Source organism: Saccoglossus kowalevskii, chromosome 2 (genome assembly GCF_978046115.1).
Source record: "Saccoglossus kowalevskii chromosome 2, keSacKowa6.1, whole genome shotgun sequence".
Lineage (NCBI taxonomy): Eukaryota > Metazoa > Hemichordata > Enteropneusta > Harrimaniidae > Saccoglossus > Saccoglossus kowalevskii.
In genome coordinates, this window is record NC_140642.1 from 13,235,168 (window position 1) to 13,253,148 (window position 17,981).

General features: G+C 36.4%; 2 protein-coding genes across 2 annotated transcripts; both read right to left on the reverse strand.

Annotated features, from left to right (window-relative positions):
* Positions 1-314: 314 nt before the first annotated feature.
* On the reverse strand, positions 315-9,229 carry LOC146748137 (uncharacterized). Its single transcript, XM_085491666.1, has 5 exons — positions 7,625-9,229; positions 7,241-7,291; positions 6,722-6,870; positions 6,315-6,422; positions 315-3,835 (listed from the first exon to the last, which is right to left on the reverse strand). The coding sequence occupies exons 1-4, from the start codon at positions 7,833-7,835 to the stop codon at positions 6,342-6,344; spliced, it is 492 nt and encodes a 163-aa protein (XP_085347792.1). The 5' UTR covers positions 7,836-9,229; the 3' UTR covers positions 315-3,835; positions 6,315-6,341.
* A 1,768-nt stretch (positions 9,230-10,997) lies between these two features.
* On the reverse strand, positions 10,998-17,240 carry LOC146748138 (uncharacterized). The gene is made up of 4 exons (XM_085491672.1): positions 17,153-17,240; positions 16,538-16,695; positions 15,826-16,013; positions 10,998-11,280 (listed from the first exon to the last, which is right to left on the reverse strand). The coding sequence occupies exons 1-3, from the start codon at positions 17,168-17,170 to the stop codon at positions 15,884-15,886; spliced, it is 306 nt and encodes a 101-aa protein (XP_085347798.1). The 5' UTR covers positions 17,171-17,240; the 3' UTR covers positions 10,998-11,280; positions 15,826-15,883.
* Between the last annotated feature and the right edge of the window lie 741 nt (positions 17,241-17,981).

A 17,981-nucleotide genomic window follows, 5' to 3' on the forward strand; every position in this document is an offset into this window, starting at 1 on the left:
TTTTGTATATACAACATCGTTCAATAACTTAGTGGTGCTGAAAATTGGGTAGGGAAGGTAGCTGCTCCCCTCTCGTTCTGCACAATTTTATTAGGGAAGCAAGCATTTCTTTTTAACTTTTTTTGTACAAAATGGCAATGTACATCTCCAGTAGGGGACAACACTGATAGTTGCATAAACTGCAACTGTAATTCTCAGAGCAATGAACTCGTATCAGTATTTATCTAGCATTGTTTCCAAATTTTGAATTCGATAAAATAGAATGGGGTTGGAATCTGGTTGATACAACTTTCACACAGAATATCATCACGCTATTTTCTACTAACCAACTTTATTTGCAATAGTTTGAAGGAATACATATTCCTTTCTTACATTATAATGAGAAATGAGCAGAGATCAAAGTGTACTTGTTAATAGTATAGGCAGGGAGTTTTCCATAGTTGTGTTTTTTCTCAGCCACATGTGGCATTATGTATAGAAAATTTGTAAATATTTTTAGTATATTTTTGTTTCTGTTGGAATGCAATATCAAACAAAATGTTTATTCTTATTTTCAAACTTCCAGCATGAAAAGGTGGTAATTTTCCATCCCAAATTTAGGTGAGATAGAGCATACGGTACTCCAACATTTAAACAAGACCATGTTGTGGATGACCACAGATAACTATGGTAGTGGAAGGAATAAACCTGTTTGGAACTCAAGTACACCTAAGATCAAATGCACAAAATGATCATTGTAAATGATCTAAATGCTTATGCCCATAAACTTAAAGGGTGGTGGTCGGCGCAGCGGGTGTTTGAATTACACGTAAACAATGTATTTCACACGCATTGTGTGCATTGGTACAAGTCCATTATCAACCAGGCCATGGTGCAACGACCACCTTGCTTTAGGATTTATTTGATGAAAAACAAAATATATGGAGGTAGAAATACATGAAAATATTAATTAATCATAACAAAGAACACAGGAACTCCATTAATGAAGCCATGAATTCAGCCACTTATTTCAGATTGAGCTCAATTCAATAACATTTACATTTCTAGAATCCAATTATGTTTTTATAATTCATCCTAAGTAACAAATGATGTACACAGAATATCTCAAACTTGCTATTGGCTTTTGGAGCAAAGCATGATTTTGATTGACATGATTACCATAAGACCAATCAGTGTAACATGTTTTTTTAGAATGTAGGACAAGTGCACATGTAGTATTACTGAGTAGCAGAGATAGGTTTGTTTCACCTGATCACACATTCAGTTCAGTATAAAGACATAATTTTTTTGTGACCACTGTAGTTAAAACGACAATAGATGCAACTATCGATATTTTCATTTTAATAAAACATTTCCTGCAGACACTGAAAGCATAGCATAAACGGACATTGTACATTAAATCATTGTCAGTGAAATAAGGGGGGGGGGCACGGTTGCGTCATGGTCTCCATCTATTGAATTCCAGTTTTGATGAAAAATTACAGTACATGATAACTTACTGAGGGCCCTGGGTCAAATACGTTCCCAGCTTGAAAGGCTGACCAATCTCCACGCAATTATGTCTAAAACAGTATTTTGGTAATCTTTATGTAGGTATATTTAAACAAAAATTTTCAAAATCTATTGTCGCTTTAAGAACCTGTCACTGTTTCTATAGTACCAGTTATCAGAAATTAATGAAGGTATGACCCAACTGCAAAGGTTACAACAACCTGCATAGATTTGACCACAATATCTGACAGTGTGAGATTCATTGCAATAACAATGAAGTGGCCTTAAGGTATAGATGCATGTTCGTGGGCACTTTGAGTGAATTATTTTTTTTTTGCTTTTTCTTACCCAGACAGTCTTGGCTAGATAATGTTAAAATTTTGGAGCATTGTCAATGCTGAAACACTCAAAAAAACGATTTTAAAATAGAGGGAACCGAGGCACACGTATGTGATTAAAAGTCCCGAAGTTTGTTTACGTTGCTTACAGTTGTAAATGATAAGTAAACAGTTTCACCCTTATCTCGCAACATGTCAACAACTTCTAGCCTGGCATATTGTTATATTACTAAATATTTTTGTTTTCACACATTTTTTTTCTCCCAAGGTATTTTAAAACTGAAGTATACAAAGTAAACATTTTTCGTTTTGCTGTAGAGATCACCCTGCTGATAGCATTGCAATGCAATGGATAAACACCATTGCTGAGCTGTATCGATAACTTGTCAATGGCATGCTCGTAAAATGCTTGGTTAATTAAAAATAAAAAAATACCCTGGAAATTACAGAAAAATTGCCAACAAGATTCTGTTTTTAAGCACCACGGAAAAATGAAGCACTCTGTGATGCCATCTTGGTTACCTCAATCGGAAACCCCTTGTCAGCTAGCATGCACCTGTAGCGATGTTGAAAAGTACATTGTATGTATGCTCTGCAACCTCTGGTACTAAGGCACTCTATAAATCGGGTACTTCCAGAGGTCAGGGTTCGTTTAATTTTTATCGACCCATCTCATCTTTAGTTGAATGAAACCTGTCTCGATTTACAATATTTTCCCTCCCATTTAGATTTTTTCTCACAGGCAGTTGACTGATTGAGTAGTAAAAACTGCAAATAGCCGTTGTGTAGCAAAATATTACGGCCCATTTCAAACTGGTCGTCTAACTTCGCATGGTCCATTTCACTGGAGATCACGAAAAACTGAGTCATACAATGTATTTTTTTAAGGTTTGAGGGAAAGTAAATTTAGACTCAATCCGCAATGTTTATATAACTGTATGAATATCTCATCAGCTTTACGTGATCCATTGTGCCCCTCACTCAGTGGAAATGATAACACGACACCGTGACAGTTTTCGCGCAAGGTGTTGACTCTGCAGACAATTTTACGTCCGTTTCCCTTGAATTGTAAATATTTTTATTTTATTTTTTATCTGACAATTGAACATCAGCAAGCATCGATGTATGATGGATTTTGGCATGTCGTTGTGATGCAATAGCCATTTTTGTAGACGATTAACGTCGTCACTTTCATAAAACAGGCATTATCTCTGTTCGTGTTTTCTGGTTAGTCACAGAGATTGGAAATTAATTAGCTCCCACAGTTTATGTTAGTTTGTCTTGAAATTCTCACACTATTTTGACAACAACCTATTATTGTTTTGAAAAAAGTTAAATACAGTGCATAATATGGAGATCCCGTCATTACTTTTTTCACCATGTTTCTTTTTGATTATTTATGTACAGCCTTGCTAAATCTTGCTAAACATTCAAAAAAGAAAATGTTTGTACCTGTTTTCTATAATTTAAAATCGTCTTTTGAGTATGTTCCACTATTCACAATACTGCGAAATTTTAACAATCTATAGCCAAGACTTTGGATAAAAAAAGCAAAAAAAAAAAAAAATTCACTCCCAAGTGCCCAAGAACCTGTATCTATACCTTAAATCATAATCCTGCTGGAACGATTCCCTTTCTATAAAAAGAGTTTAATACTACCATAGCCGAGCACCTGATGAGGTGAGATGTAGAATCAGGTGTGGTAGCAAATATGAACTGGCGGCTCTTTAGCAGTTCTTTTACAGTTTGATGTATACCACATTATTATATAACATCTGGCAGCAATAATAACAGAATTCATTTATCCTTCCGCCTCTTATGTACCGTAATCAAATTACGAACACAATCTTTTACATTTTTCCAGGACCTATGGCACAAAACTGGATTCTGTTGTAAACAACTACTGCAAGCAGCCTTTCCAGACATGTGTAGAAGTCTAATATCTTGCGAAAAATAATTTTTAACAGCCATCTGTTCTTCAACACTCCATATCTTATATTCTGCACCTAACACAAAAAGAAAATATCAAGTAAATCTACTGTTACAAAGTAACAAGGTAAATAGACAGCCGCAAATCAAAATCTGTTGCTGCAAAATTGTTTAGATTTTCAAAAAGAAGTTGTTTGAAATAATAGTTGAAAAATTGCCATCACTCAAAATCAAAACAAGGTGTATAAGTAATATCCTATGAGTAATTTCAAATTAAATGACATTTTCATATGTTGATTTTTTATGGTTTTGTAAATGACCACCAGTCAGTCAAACATAACAAAAACAAATCAACATGGATATGTAATAAATGATGTAATGCAATTTTAAAGTAAACCTTATATTTAATTATATTATAGCATTATCAATATCAGTGGATTTTATGATGTCAATGCAGCAGATTATTTGCAATAATGTATCCCATTATTGATCCCTGTACCATGGATTTGATTACAATGTAGTTTTCGAAAACGAATAAAGGAGAAACTATTTAAGAAGAGAAATTGCAAGCATCCTCGTTAGCTCTCTACGTTAAAGCACGCTCGGCTGAAGCATTTCATCTAGTAGGCATGCTTCTAGATTCTACGACTGATGCCGCTGTCATGTCCCTAATCGTGTCAATGAACTAAGGTTAACCCGGGGTGATTCAACCAAGCAGATGCTGCTATGTTTACAGAGTGTGAGTACAGAAAAATGAATAGTAGTACTACACTTATTTGTGAAACAAGATTGTTGTCAGGTGTCTTTTTTTTAGTCCCCGTTCGAACGAAGTCCGAAAACGGGGACTATCATTTTGGGTTAGTTCCATCCGTCCGTCCGTCCGTCCGTCCATTCCTATGTATGTACGTACGGAGCTATATCTCAAACACCAATTGACTGATTTCATTCAAACTTTACATGAAGACATAATATCTTACATATACGCGTCAAGTTACTTTATTATCGGAGCAAAAATGGGCGACTTGTGGCCATTTTGGATGTAAAATTTGCTATTTCTGATACCTAAACGTGTCTGCAGCAGTTTCTCAGAGATGACTGGGCCGATTTGGATCAAAGTTGGTATGATGATCATACATATTGGTTTGTAGTTGCACGTCATTTTTTTATCGTGATTCGAACAAATATGGCGGCCATCTTGTTTTTCATGGTACTCATGCTACTTTATCTTGAATGCAATGAATGTCTCTGTTTAAAGTTTGTACAGAGATAGTATACCAAGAGATACATCTGCACCAGCATGGTTTTTGTGATTCAATTCAATATGGCTGGCCGATGCCCAATTTTAATGTAAAAGCGCTAAATCGTCATTTTCACATGTCCGAGGCTGTTTCTCAAAGATGACTGGGTCGATTTGGATTAAACTTGGAATGATGATCATACACATTTGGTTATAGGTGCACGTCATACTTTTTTCGTGATTCAAACAAATATGGCGGCCATTTTGTTTTTCATGGTACCCATGCCTACTTTCCTATGAATGCAATGAATATTTCTGTTTAAATTTTGTACAAAAACAGTATACCAATAGATACATCAACACGAACATTATTTTTGTAATTTGATTCAATATGATTGTCCAAGTCTCATGTAAAAGCAATAAATCATATTTTTTTTACAAATCCATCTCCTATTAATGGTTTCAATCTAATCTCAATGACTTCATCAGCATCAAATTGATATGTCAAATCACAAAATTTTGGACGGGGACTGTGTCGTTAACAATGACTTGTTATTTATACAGCAAGATTAAAATCACTGTTTGTAGGATGGCTAACACCCACTAGCTTTCCAGCCATGTTCACTCACTCGCTACGCATTCGTTTGGCTTGAAGTATTCATCAAATCATGGGCCTCTCGTAGCATTTGAAAATAGCTATTACAGGACTGTCGCCAATAAAATCCACCTCAATGGTTTGAAAACACTTGCTGGATTGGGTAACAATACGACAACGTACATGTACCCATGGTACACACTCCTACGCACAGTCAATTCCGTCAGTCCATAGGCGGCGGTCTAGCATAGCATAGTGCAAGGTCGTGACGGACACCAAAAGTACTAGTCACTGTGTGCCGTTCACTCGGGCGACCACTACAATGCTACTCCACACCACACTGTGAATTATTTAATTACAAGAATATTTGATGGATAAAAACTAGTTTCTTTCTTAGTTTGCCATATGAGATTGTGAATACAATTTTCAGAAAGACATTTTAAATTATTCAGATTTACAGGCCAGTGACTGCGAAACAGTTCTGTTCACTGTGGATTTTTCTCGAAATTTTCCATTTTTTAGTGGCAGCAAATCCACTGATATTGAAAATGCTTCAAAAAATAACAATAATAAATTCTTTGTCAACTCATAATGGAGTGAGCTTTCGTCCATTATAGGTTGGCGGGTCGTTCATTATTGTTTAAATAGACATCATAAAGTCATAGTCTATGAGGTGCAATACACATTGAAATTTTGGCAGCTACATACTGAAACAGTTCCATACCTTGAGGCATCTGTCTGCTTTTTTTCTTTACACTAGATGAAGTCTGAGTGAAAAAAGCATCACTTTTGCCAGATGCCCTTCTTTTAGGATAAGCAAGCTCATGCTGAACTAAAAGGAAGAATCAAGTAAAATGTAAATGAAAAAGAAAGAAGAAAAATGAATCCTGCAATTCATAAAAAACTATATAGTATAATGTCCCCTATTGTATTAACAATTTAAACAAGATTTAATTTAGCTTTTATAATATTATCATTTCTATTTTTTAATTATATTATCTAGCACATGATAACTGTACAGCATGCTATAGTGTACACAAATTATTTCTTATCTAATTACAATGATGTACATGTGACACAGACTCAGTGAAGTAATTAATATAACTTTAAATTAATATAACTTTAAGTTACCTCTCTTTTTTGAGTGGCAGGATAGACAGCAGAATTGACAATATCATCAGAAAGTTCATTCCCATTCTTGAGATTCCTAAAACTGGATTCTAGTATCAAATACGGTTCTATCTTACATACAGCTGAATCTGCTGTTTTCTCAGTAGGTGCTGAAAAAATACCAGGTATAATGAAAGTAATAAAGATTCGGAAATGTACTGATCTGTGACAGTGTGTGCAAACACAGACGCTGTTCATGAAGAATAACGTAATGTAATAGTTTCATGGTTGGATTTTATTTCCCCTTTATAAAAAACAAGCCATGCATGGCACAGTCCCAGTTAGTTATCAAACTTAAGATGTATAGTTTTGTTTATAGTAATATAGTTGGAACATAAACATGTCAGAGATATGGATCCAGAAGCTGATGCTTAATTATGATTTGTTTAACACTGAAATGATTGACATTCAGCCACCTTGTTTCTAATCGTCAATCCATCCATAAATTCTTGATTTTCCAGTATTATAACTCTCACATACCTTCAGGAGTCTTGATATCAATCAGCACTGATTCTTCATCATCTGAAACCTCTGAAATAAACACACATATTGATGAAGCATACAATAGTAATGAGAAATTAATTTTTTTTTTGATGTAAGAACATCCATTTTTGTTTAGGCATAAATGTGATTTACGATAAAGTTAACAATTTTAGAATAACATTTAAAAATTTCAAAACTGCAGTTGAAAACCATTTTGCCAACCACAGGAACTGTGGCTTTGGCATAAATACAATTTCGAAATGACTTCATCCAATCAGAAATTACTTTCACGAATATAGGGCGGTAAAAAAGAACATACCATCACCACATTCATTGAAAATATTCTGGCATACATGTACGTTAAAGTAAATCCATACTTACCATTCAAGTCAATCTCTATGTCATCAAGTGATTTGTTCTTGTACTTTTCCACAGATCCTCTTTCACAAGCAAGTATAATTCTGCTGACTTTAGCGATCTGCAGGGTGTCTTGTGGGAGCCTATAAAACTTCCTATGAACTCTGATGTAATGACCCAAAAAACCAGCCAAAATTTCCTGTCCATTGTCTTTCAAGTTGAAAAGTTGAGACATAGTTGCAATTTGCTTTCTTAAGATTGGTTGAGTTGAAACATTCAGGGCAAGTCAAACCACATTTCTGTGCATATTTGTTCAAGCACATGGTAGCACGTATTGGATTCTCAAGCATAGTGAAGAACCAGATGTAGCTCATGTGTTGAGTTTTAAATCCAGAAATGCTGAAAGAAAATTGCTGTGGCAAAAGCTAACAAAGGAAATCATGCAAATAATGTTGAAGTACTCAAGGCAGGAAAGGGTTTTCTAATTCCCTTTAAAAGACCATCATATCAGATAGGTGCAACTAAATATGTTCCCTGTCCAGCCTGTTTGGGATATTTCATCCGAACTGAATTATGGAAATATCACAAATCATGTACAGTCTGGATGTTTCAAAAAGCACCACAGCAGGCATTTCATAATCGTATACAGCAAGTTGCCGGAATGTTGTCACCTCATAGTAAAAATGCTGGTATGGCTGAAATTTTTTTATCCCAAATGATTCAGGATGATGTGTCAATTACAGCAGGAAATGATGATCTGATTGTAGAATATGGCTACAGAGAATACATCAAAGTTGGTACTGCCTCTACCTGACATCAGTATGTCAAACAAAAGATGAGGGAACTAGCAAGACTACTTTTAGAGTTGAGGAAGCAGAGTAAAGAAGACTCTTGTTTAAGGGATTTTATTCATCCTACAAAATTTGATGCTGTAATCGAAGCTGCACAAATGAAGCTGGAAAACTATCTCTAGCGTTGATGTTGGGACATGCCTTGAAAAAGCGTGCTGCAATCTGTATAACTGATGCCATAAAGAGTGAAAATTCTAATATGGAAATAGCATATACAAGGTTCCTCAAGTTGTGTGAGATGCAGTGGGCTCAAAAAATTAGTTCTCATGCACTAAGCTCAAAGCTAGAACAAAAGAGAAACAAACGAAACGATCTACCATTAGTGGAAGATGTTGTAAGGATGAACAAATATCTGAAAAAAGCAGCACAATTATGAAAATCTTAAAGAAAACACCTGTAAAACGTCATGGAAGAAGCTAAGTGAAGTCACCCTCATACAGTTAATTATCTTCAATCGTCAAAGAAGTGGCGAGATGGAACGTATAACAATTACAGATTTCAGGGAATCTCGTGGAGCAAACATGGAAGAAGCATGTCATTTGTCGGATTGGGAGAAAGCCCTATGTCAGTTGTTTGAACGAGTTGAAATAAGAGGAAAAAGAGGTAGAAATGTTCCGGTCATTCTGACACACCATGTGAAAAATCAAGTCACATTGCTTATGGATAAGAGAGAGTCGGTTGGTGTTCTGAAAACCAATCTGTATGTGTTTGCCTGTCTCCAGGATTTAGAGAATCCAATACGTGCTACCATGTGCTTGAACAAATATGCACAGAAATGTGGGCGTGACATATTACCAGACGACACATCACCGGATGGAATCAGTCGCCAGTTAGCCAAGTCTCAAGTACCACGGTGTGACATATTACCAGACTGCACATCACAAAGAAAGCTATTTAATGAAATGTCTAGAAATAAAAGTTATGGTGAGGATTATGATGATCATGGAGCCTCTACATCTGAATCGTCGGATTGTGAGTCAGAGGTGTTTAACATTACACCCCAATTTCAGTCATTAAGCATTGGAAAAGATGTTGAAGAAAACAAATGTTCAAGTAATGTATGTGCTGTTTTGAAACCTGATACTTCATCATCCTCTCAAAAATAAGGCAACTGTATCTGAAACTTCATCTGTGTTGGTTCTTACAGCAAATAACACAAAGAAAAAAGGAAATGGGACAAATACCAGTATTGTGTGTACTGTATGAAGCCAGTTGCAAAGTTACCTAGGCATTTTGAAAGCAAGCATAGTGAAGAACCAGATGTAGCTCATGTGTTGAGTTTCAAATACAGAAGCGCTAAAAGAAAATTGCTGTGGCAAAAGCTAACAAACAAAGGAAATCATGCACATAATGTGGAAGTACTCAAGGCTAGAAAGGGTTTTTTAATTCCCTTTAAAAGACCATCATATCATATAGCTGCAACTGAATATGTTCCCTGTCCAGCCTGTTTAGGATATTTCATCCGAACTGAATTATGGAAACATCACAAATCATGTACAGCCATATTCTGAGTCAGTATTGTTCGTAAAAAACATTTGTTAATGGAGCAGCGTTCAAGTGACGATCAGTAACAATCTCAGCTAACGGGCTACTAATTTCATCGGATAATGTGTGGTCTGACGATATGTCACACTGTGGTACTTGACACTGGATTGACTGAGTGGTGATTCCATCAGGTGTTGTGTGGTTGGTATTACATCACATCCTGGTACTTGAGACTTGGCTAACTGACAACTGATTCCATCCGGTGAAATGCAGTCTGGTAATATGTCAGAACCAGGTACCTGAGACTTGGCTAACTGACAACTGATTCCATCCGGTGATGTGCGGTCTGGTATTGTGTCAGACCCAAATACCCGAGACTTGGCTACCTGACAACTGATTCCATCCGGTGATGTGTCGTCTGGTAATATGTCACACCCTGGTACTAGAGGCTTGCTTAACTGACAACTGATTCCATCCGGTGATGTGCGATCTGGTAATATGTCACACCCTAGTACTTGAGACTTGGCTAACTGACAACTGATTCCATCCGGTGATGTGTGGTCTGATAATATCTCACACCCTGGTACATGAGACTTGGCTAACTGACAACTGATTCCATCTGGTGATGTGTGGTCTGGTAATATGTCACACCCTGATACTTGAGAATTGGCTAACTGACAACTGATTCCGTCCTGTGACGTGCAGTCTGGTAATATGTCACACCTTGGTACTTGAGGCTTGGTTAACTGACAACTGATTCCATCAGGTGATGTGTGGTCTGGTAATATGTCACACCCTGGTACTTGAGACTTGGCTAACTGACAACTGATTCCGTCCTGTGATGTGCAGTCTGGTAATATGTCACACCTTGGTATTTGAGGCTTGGCTACCTGACAACTGATTTCATCCGTTAATGTGCGGTCTGGTAATATGTCACACCCTGGTACATGAGACTTGGCTAACTGACAACTGATTCCATCCGGTGATGTGCGGTCTGGTATTGTGTCAGACCCAAGTACCTGAGACTTGGCTACCTGACAACTGATTCCATCCGGTGATGTGTGGTCTGGTAATATGTCAAACCATGGTACTTGAGACTTGCTTAACTGACAACTGATTCCGTCCTGTGATGTGCAGTCTGGTAATACGTCACACTCTGGAACTTGAGACTTGGCTAACTGACAACTGATTCCATCTGGTGACGTGTGGTCTGGTAATATGTCGCACCCTGGTACTTGAGACTTGGCTAACAGACAACTGATTTCATCAGATGATGTGCGTTCTGGTAATACGTGACACCCTGGTACATGCTGGTATGCCATGTGTTTGTTGCAAGTTTAATATCTACAAAAGCAATACAAATAGAAGAAGACAAAGATTTTAGAGCAATAAATATTTATATTTAATCTCACTCAACAGCATACAAGAAAATCAAGTCATTGGAAATAGCACAGCTATTTCACGTTACTTTTTCAACATAATGTTTTAAATACCATTATATGTGAAAAATGCATATACCATGTAGTAAACAAAATCTGTTCATGTATGAGCGAGATTCAGTTCCATATATATGGAAATGTACAACATTAAGTTTGATGCTTATGTGATGTTTGAAGCATATTCAAGCATGTCAGCGATCTGGTAAAGAATTCATAAAAAATGGCTACCAGTAAACAATTTTTTACCAAAACAAGTCATTTCATGATATGACAAGAGTCATCCTTATTTTAACAGTAAACATAACTGAAATTAGTCAGCCACTTTGAATCAGAGCATGAAAGAAATGACATAGGAATAGTAGTTTGATTGCCATCAATCAATATATGTCAGAGGCATACTTTATAACAGCATTCCACCATTCTGAATCAGATCCATCCTGGTCAATTAATGTCAGATACAGCTCTGAAACCACATTCATTACAACAAAATTCCCCCAACCCCCACCCCACCCCACATTCAAAACTAACAACAAAATGACCACCAGTCAGCCATTTTGAATCCAGTCTGAGAAACAAAATTACTTGCAAACGTTCAATGTACATGTATGTATTAAGTTCACACAAGATCTATCCATACATGACCAAGGTCTGGAACCGGAATGGCATTGTTCTCCCCAAAAAAGGTGACAGGCATAATGCAAAAATTTTTCTTGTTTTGAATACTTAACCAGCTGCGAAAATTTACTAATGGACACGTGGGATAAAATTAGGTCAGCTTTTCTATAACATATTTCAAAAGCCCTACAAGCCCTACTACCGGTACATTGTTTACAAGTCATTGAAAATGACACAGTCCCCATTAAATTTTTGAAAGTTCTTTTTGTGCTCATCATATTAAAGCAGAGGGGTTGTCGCGAGCGTGTCCTTGAAACTTGAGTTCCAAGTGGCGTATACAACAGATTGTCTATTTACCGTACTCGACCGCATTAGCGCCTATGCCCGAGCAAGCGCCCACCCCCCACTTTTGCGCAATTTTTATATTTGGGGTCACATTCGGCAAAGCGCCCACCCCTTCAAAATGCAACTAATTTAAAACTTGGTCTTGCGTAACGAATCTTGGTAATCGTTTTTATATGATACAGCGTGGACATCGACCGCTGTGAACATGTTGTGGATGCGTAGAACACGGTAACCGTGCGTAAACTACGCTTCGACAATGACCTGTTAATACAAGTAAAATGCGATACATATTTCATGCCATATTCAGTCTAATTCTCAAAAATGGCTAGTTACTAGTTTTTTGGAAAAACCATGTCGTTTATTCGCTGAAATCAATTCCAACAGATCGTACTTCGACATCGATTATTCACTTCCGCATTGCGTTACCGGAAAGTCTTCGGGAATTTGCGTCAGTACAACACAGCATTCTGATTAGTTAATAACCAACTTTGACCCATTAGGTCAAACGACGCTGCTGTAGGTCAAATCTGCAATTGCATCATGGCGGAAAGTGATTTTCATCGAGAGTTTGCGTACGATCCAACAACTTCGTCAGTGGAAATAATATGACAATTTTGACTTCGACTGTGTTCCAAAAGACTCAAATGTTTTTAATTCCGTAAATTATGGTGGTACGTAATTAATATTGTAATAAAATGTGCATATTTTTTGTGATCATTTCTGTTTCTTCATTGTGAAAATCAATGACGACGCAAATTAATTTAGTAATTTGATTTTCCCTCAAAGACGTAATCTGTCACTTGATGAATCAAAATTTTCATTTGCACTCTTTTTCGAGGGGGGTGCTCGGGTAAGCGCCCACCCCTACAAAATCGTGATTTTCTGAGTTGAGGCCTCTGGGCGCTAACCCGGTCGAGTACGGTACATCAAAACACGTGTTCTGTGTAGTAGTAATATGGCCAAAAATAAAAACAGCCATTATTCGGCCATCTTTGATCTGATTATGAAACACACTGATATGTATGATGTATGTGCCAAATATGAATGAAAATAGTACATAAATTGTGGAAATATCAATAGTAGTAAGGCCAAAAAGTCAGATGGCTGTCAATCAGATTTTGAAACAAATTGTCATGGACATGCATCCTAACATGTATAAAGTACATGTATGTGCCAAATTTGAATGAAAACTGACAGAGCACGTCCAAGATACCGCATAAAAAAAAAAAAAAGATACCGACCATCTTAGATCCAATTACGAAAAAAATCGGCATGGACATGTAACCTAACATGTATAATCTATGTACCAAGTTTGAATGGCAACTGACAAAGCATATCAAAAATACAACATTTTCAAAAAACAAGATGGCTGCCAGTTGGCCATTTTGAATCGAATCGCTAAACCACTGCATGTGCGTATCTCCCACATAAGGCACAAGGCACATGCAAAGAATGAACAGAATCGGTCTACAGGATTCTGAAATATGACTCAGGACAGACTGACTGACGCACGGACGGACGGACGGACGAACGGACAGACTCAGGAACTCACAGACGGTCAGGGACATGTATCCTAACATGTATGATCTATGTACTAAATTTGAATGAAAACTGACAAAGCATGTCAAAAATACAACATTTTCAAAAAACAAGATGGCTGCCAGTCGGCCATTTTGAATCGAATCACTAAACCACTGCATGTGCATATGTGCCACATAAAGTACTAGGCACATGCAAAGAATGAACGGAATCGGTCCAAGGGATTCTGAGATACGACTCTGGACGAACGCACGGACTTCGTTAGAACGGGGACTAAAATACACTCCAAATTACAGCATGTTGTAAATTAAAAAAAAAACTGAAATGTTTGTCCCATTACCATCTCTGGGGAGAATTTTGCCATTCATGACCTAATACTCCCTTTCTGAATACAACTTCTCAACTTTGTGATCTTAGAATGACGATTTAACAACTCCTGTGTCTTACCAGTAACATTCACTTCAGTCTTGTATATTGACATAGTTTCTAGCTTGCAATCATGATATCCCAATTCCAAACTGGGCTGTTGTTGTAACCCAATAATCATTTGTCTTGAAAAAACCAGTTTAGCTTTGCTGATGACATTAGATACTAGCAGGATCTTTTGAATATTTGGGGCAATACGCAGTTTTCTGAATGAGAGCCGATTTCTATCTGAAGCAATTTTTTCAACTGATATACTGATTATCCTTTGTGCATCAGTTGTATCCATGTTTCTTTTTGAATACTGTAAAGGGATTAAAGGTACATGCTCAGTGAATGGTGGCCCAAAAAACTTGTTTGCTAAAAATATGTTAAAGATTGGGGGGGGGGGTCTCTCTCATGGGTAAACGGGCATTAACAATTGACTTCTCTGGCCAATGAAAACTCATATTTGGATCAAATGTAGCTAATTAATTAATTAATGCTTCAAATCGTATGGCACATTGTTCATTCATAAATGCAACTTGAACTGTGACCTCTTGTTATATGATTTGAATACTCAGATCTTTGTTATGATTTTAGCAAATTAAATGTAATATTTTATATCATGGAAATTGAAGTCAGCTTATTGAAACACGACTCGAATGACAGAATCATGTTCGGTTGTATTATCCACAGCCATTTGCCAGTGTACCACACCCACATGCTCAACCATTTTTAGCACTGAAGTAGGGAAATTCATAAATTTTCCGGGTTTGCTATTGGATTTTTTTTTTCAACACTTCAAGGTAATAAATGCATAGTTGAAATGAACCAATACATTGATTTTAATGACTGTTTCACCAAGACAACTTAAATTTTTTTTTGGTTTAGCAATGAAAAATCAGAATATATATATAATAAATAGTACCTAAATAATTATGGTTCTCAGTCGTCACATTGTTGTACATTATTCCCAGGAATTTTAGTCCAGGTTTGTCCTGTTTTAGCTGATCTTGCTGAATGATAGATATCGGTTTTGACTGTCCAAAACTCAGTATGGGCAAACTAATAGCGAACAACATTCCAAACAATAGGCATTTTCAAACCATTAAAAATATTTTTCTGGATATATCTACTGACATACTGCCATACCATACACATGCAAAATTAACAAATACATGTAGCGAGAGCAAGGTCAGGATGTATTTTAGAAAATTAGAAATATTTCACTCAGTCCATATTCTTTTTCATGGGGAAAACAGGAATAATTATACAAATCTTGAACACATCATGACAAGTCAACGATCAGAAGAAAAAATATCACACCAATGGACTTTGCAAACCAGACAATCCTACTGTACTTGTGTTTGTGGTAGTACATGTGCAAGTGTATGTGCAATTTCGAATGGAATCAGTTAAAGGAATGATGTGAACAAATATTACCTATTTCAGACTTTCACCAACTTCTCAACTGGAAATTGTATATAAATATATTTATAAGGCATATGCTGTTATAACATTATTATGAAAATAAGCATTATCTTACCTTATGCTCCCATGGTAATTTGACTGGTCCATAATCATATAATATTTCCTCATTGACGTCAATGTCTTTTACAGCAAATAGTGCCAGGTATGGCTGTCCTTTTCATTCTTGCATTTGGAAATTTTCTTTCATGGTTTACTAGCCGCCCATATTTAGGTCCATTACCAGGTTCATTAGTAGAATCGATACTGCAACATTGGCAAAATATAGCTTTTGAAAAATATATAGCAAGGTAGATTTTTTTTATGGACTAAGAGTTAAAAGATTATTTTTACTGTCACAATCATTCATTTGATACAGACTTAAGAATGACCAGCAATCCCAAGTTATTGATAATAGTAAATTGCATACAGTCATATATGGTCATCCACTACATTAAAAGAAATAAATGAAGAAATATTCTTTGTGGCTAACATGGCAAAGTTGTTAAAGCTTTACTATTACATAAAATAAGAATTTGATATTTGTTACAAATATTGGTAGATGGGGTTACTGGCCTTATTTGTTCATGTAATTTATTGGTGATAGTAGGTATGAATTAAAAAAAACACCACATGTGTTGTGTTTGAGTTTGAATAATTTCTGTGGCTGTGGTACAGGGTCACATAGTAGTCACAACACAGACATGTACACAGTACTATGGGATAGGCTAATATTAAATGCAGTTTAAATGAGTTTCATATGAAAAGATTGTAAAGATGTGGACACTAACCAATATGTCTTATCCTTGAATTTAAAAAAAGTAACGGAATACACTGCCATCAGAAGACTCTTCACGAATCTCTCCCTCCGACCCACTAATAAGTTCACCATCGTATTGCAATAAGAAATCTCTTTTCTTGAATTGCTTTCCAGCAAAAACACCTCTACCTGGAATAAAATAAACCATAAATGATAAACTAGTCATTACACTTGTGACTTGGATATATTTCGAAATACAAGTTAACATGAAGCAGTGATGTGGCCGTTCAGTTATTTAGGACATTGAGCACCGTGGTAAACGGCAAACAGTCAGATTAAATATATTCTCATCTGAGGGACATCAAAGAATCGTACAACGAACAGCTGAAATACTTGCTGATTATCGCTAAAAACTATAAACAAACGTCTTTTTCAATATACTGAGATCTGAATGCACAAATCTAACGCAGACTGAAGTAAATTTCGATTCCACTGCCATGGTTTGAACGGCACAGTGTCTTCGAAAAACGTGCTGTCAGTCTTTGGTTTAGAATATAATGTGTTGTCAACTGACAGGAAATTGATTGCATATTATTAATCGCGCCGAACTGAGCACAACAAATTTGTTAATTCTTTACATTATTACCTTCCTGAATAACTCCATTCACAGCATATCAAAAATTCACGGCCGATCAGAACAAAACTGCCATTTTTATTGGGACCCCCTAAGCTCTTAAGACCAAAGACTCCCTAAGTTTTATTATAGAATTTTGTATTTGGAAACTGGTGTAATATCAGTGTTCTTACGGCTAATCTCATTTTTGTGTCTAAACAATAAATCACAGTTATTTTTTTTTTAGCATGCACTTTCATTGCCGCCAGATATTAATGCGTACTGCCGAAATACAAAAACAAAACAACGAGAACGCGTACAAAATAAAAAAATAATTAGATAAAAAAAATATTGTCACTCAGTTTGAAATTATTTTACAGTAAGTGCATTCTACTATAAAAGTGTTCTGTTTAGATTACTAGTATTCGATATGGTAACACCTACGCGCTTGGTCCCAGCATTTAGCACATTGTCGCTGAAGACAGACAACAAATAGAAACAGTAAAGTGAACAGTGGAACGTCATACCTTTCCATAGCACAATCGTCTCATAAAATCCTGGCTGGTCAGTTTGTTTGGCTATATAATGTTCTGCCACTTTTATTTGATCTTCTTTAGAAGAGAGCAGTCGATGTGACCGTCGTGTGCTTCGAGTGCCCGCCATGCTTAACTTGTTGGCCTTTTCTCCATGCCCATATTATGCGCACGTCCACGCGAGTAGTAACATTTCTTCGCTTTCACAAACGTTTTCCATTTTACATTGAAAGACAAGTACTGGAACCATGTGTTCCCCAATATTCTCGCTTTCGCGGTCTGAGCACCATTTTACCCGCAAAAAAAATAATTCCTCGGAAAACATTAAA

Coding starts and splice junctions, on each gene's coding strand:
- LOC146748137 (XM_085491666.1), bottom strand. CDS start 7,835: ATGTCTCAACTTTTCAACTTGAAAGACAATGGACAGGAAATTTTGGCT. Junction 7,292..7,624: donor CATAGAGATTGACTTGAATG/GTAAGTATGGAT, acceptor TGTTTATTTCAG/AGGTTTCAGATGATGAAGAA. Junction 6,423..6,721: donor CTGCCACTCAAAAAAGAGAG/GTAACTTAAAGT, acceptor TCTTCCTTTTAG/TTCAGCATGAGCTTGCTTAT.
- LOC146748138 (XM_085491672.1), bottom strand. Junction 16,014..16,537: donor TTCAAGGATAAGACATATTG/GTTAGTGTCCAC, acceptor CCAATGTTGCAG/TATCGATTCTACTAATGAAC.